General features: G+C 46.5%; 1 protein-coding gene across 1 annotated transcript in view; it reads left to right on the forward strand.

The window, feature by feature from the left end:
- LOC134078923 (uncharacterized) overlaps nt 1-2,500 on the forward strand; it is a 21,216-nt gene that overhangs the window by 16,410 nt on the left and 2,306 nt on the right. Inside the window, exons 4-5 of the mRNA XM_062535089.1 lie at nt 1,177-1,266; nt 2,464-2,500. The exon at nt 2,464-2,500 is cut by the window's right edge and continues 157 nt beyond it. Coding sequence (XP_062391073.1) covers nt 1,177-1,266; nt 2,464-2,500 — 127 coding nt within the window. The remainder of the gene's footprint in view (nt 1-1,176; nt 1,267-2,463) is intronic.

Consider the following 2,500-nt stretch of genomic DNA (forward strand, 5'->3'; position numbering starts at 1 on the left):
TAGGTGTGTTCTGGAGTGAAGTGTTGTCTTGTGCTTGTGATGCATGCTTTGTGTCTGTGTTTGTGTGTGTGTGTGTGTGTGTGTGTGTGTGTGTGTGTACATGCATTTGTGTGTTTGTGTATGCGTACACAGACATCCACATGCTGACTTGTGTTGTGTTATTACTGTATGTGAGAGCATTTTCACATGTGTCTGTGTGTGTGTGTGTGTGTGAGAGAGACAGAGACAGAGAGAGAGAGAGAAAGAAAGAGAATTCTTGTGTTTGTGCATGTGTTTTTGTGCCCGCGTATACCCATGAACATACACATGCATGTGTATGTATGCATGCATGTGTATGTGACTCTGTCTCCGTGTGTGTGTGTGTGTGTGTGTGTGTGTGTGTGTGTGTGTTGTATTGACTGAGGCCCCAGGCCCCAGGCCCTAGGCAGACAGCCTGAGCCCCAGCAGCATGTGTCAGAGACGTTAGCGCATCCCCCCGGGCTGTTATGATGGTTAAGACCTGCTGCTCTGGAGCCTGGGGGAGCAGACACTGACTCATGTACTATCATCACCTGCTGCAGGCTCTTACTAACTCCTCTGTTATCTACCACCGCCACAGCAACACACACACACATCTAAATACACACACACACACACACACACAGAGAGAGAGACCTGTCTCTGCATGATGATATTTTAAGAAGTGTGTGTGTGTGTGTGTGTGTGTGTGTATGTGTGTCAGTCTGTGTGTGTCTGTGTGTGTGTGCAGGTGTTTGTATGTGTGTTTGTGTGTGTGTGTGTGTGTGTCTGTGTGTGTGTGTGTGTGTGTGTGTGTGTGTGTGTGTGTGTGATTGCTTGAGTTCCATTATTTGGTCTTCAACACATCAATATAAAAACCACCAAGGCCTCAGTGCTGTGTTGATGTCTAATAAAATCACCTTTACACCTCAATCCTTGTGTAAAAACTTAAGTTTGAGTTGTTTTCTTTTCAGACTCCATATGTTGAAGCTACTGTATAGTGACAGTTCTTGGATCGATTCAACAAGAACTCCACTCAACCCACAGCTCAGTTCATATTCTAACTGAGTGTTATAGCCGCAGGTTTCTAGCTCATGGGTTGTCATATTTACAGTAAAGGGCCACATCTGTGGATAAATATTTCTCTGAGAATGTCCCGTAAAAGTCTCTGACCTGTAGCCAGAACCAGATCCGGCTGCTCGCGACCTCACCAGAGCCACGCCCGTCTCACCATGGCTTCTGCCGACTCCCGTCGCCATGGTGTCCGAGGTCAGAGTACCGCAGAGCGTTAGGTCATCGGCATCACCGTAGCAACAGGTTTGAGTGTTGTCGGATCTATGGTATTAATAGTTTTTTTTTTTTTTGCGTGTGCTGCATGTGGGTATTTTTGAGTAGGAGAGAGAAAGAGAGAGACTAGCATTGCAGATGCATGTGTGTGTGTGTGTGTGTGTGTGTGTGTGTGTGTGTGTGTGTGTGTGTATGTGTGTGTGTGTGTGTGTGTGTGTATGTGTATGTGTGTGTGTGTGTGCTTGTTTAGTCTGGGCTTCAATGTACGAAGAACAACAGACCCCATCCAGCATTTTCTTTTTATTTATTGTAAATTACTTATTATTTTGTCCGTTTATGTCTTGATGTCTGTGTGTGGAGCTGGTCTTGATGTCTTGATGCTTTGGGTGTGCATACAAAAATGCGCTAAAGAAATAAATGTGCCTTGCCGTGCCTTAAGGCCTTTGCTACAATAAGAGCAGCACTCAAACTGTCCCTCTCTCACACACACACTCCTCAGAGAGAGAGAGAGAGAGAGAGAGAGAGAGAGTATACAGTACTGTATATGAGCGAGCGGAGAGAACATATTTCTATAGGAGAGTGTACGTGTTGATGCGCGTGTGAGCGTTTACTGGTGACGTGTCTGAGAACACACCCTGACAGTGAGTCAGAGAGGGTCGTGTCATCATCAGAGAAAGTCCAACTGGAGGGAGGGGAGGGTGATAGGGGAACTGGAGGGGACCTGGAAATTCCTTTGTGGGAGTCTCTGAGTGTGTCTATGTGTGTCTTAGTCAGTGCTTCTCTCTCAATGTGTGTGTGTGTGTGTGTGTGTACAGTATGCGTGTGTGTGTGTGTGTGTGTGTGTGTGTGTGTGTGTGTGTGTGTGTGTGTGTGTGTGATAGAGAGAGCGAGAGAGAGAGAGACAGTTGTGTGTGTATGCTTCTTTATTCATCTGAGTGAGAGTGCCTTTGGGTCTGTGTCTGTGTATGGCTCAGTAAATGTGTGTGTGTGTGTGTGTGTGTGTGTGTGTGTGTGTGTGCATGCCACCGACCATTTTTTTGGAAGCACAGCTGTACTCTAGGCAATAACAGGTTGTTATGCCGCTAGACATCGCATTTCAGATTTTTTATGACCCGACCAAGTTTCCAAAAGCAGTTTCCATGCTAACCCCAGTGACCTCACAACATGGCTCCCAATCAGAACCTCCACTGCTGCACCCCTGCCAAAGCCAAAGCCC

This window comes from Sardina pilchardus, chromosome 4, assembly GCF_963854185.1.
Source record: "Sardina pilchardus chromosome 4, fSarPil1.1, whole genome shotgun sequence".
Lineage (NCBI taxonomy): Eukaryota > Metazoa > Chordata > Actinopteri > Clupeiformes > Clupeidae > Sardina > Sardina pilchardus.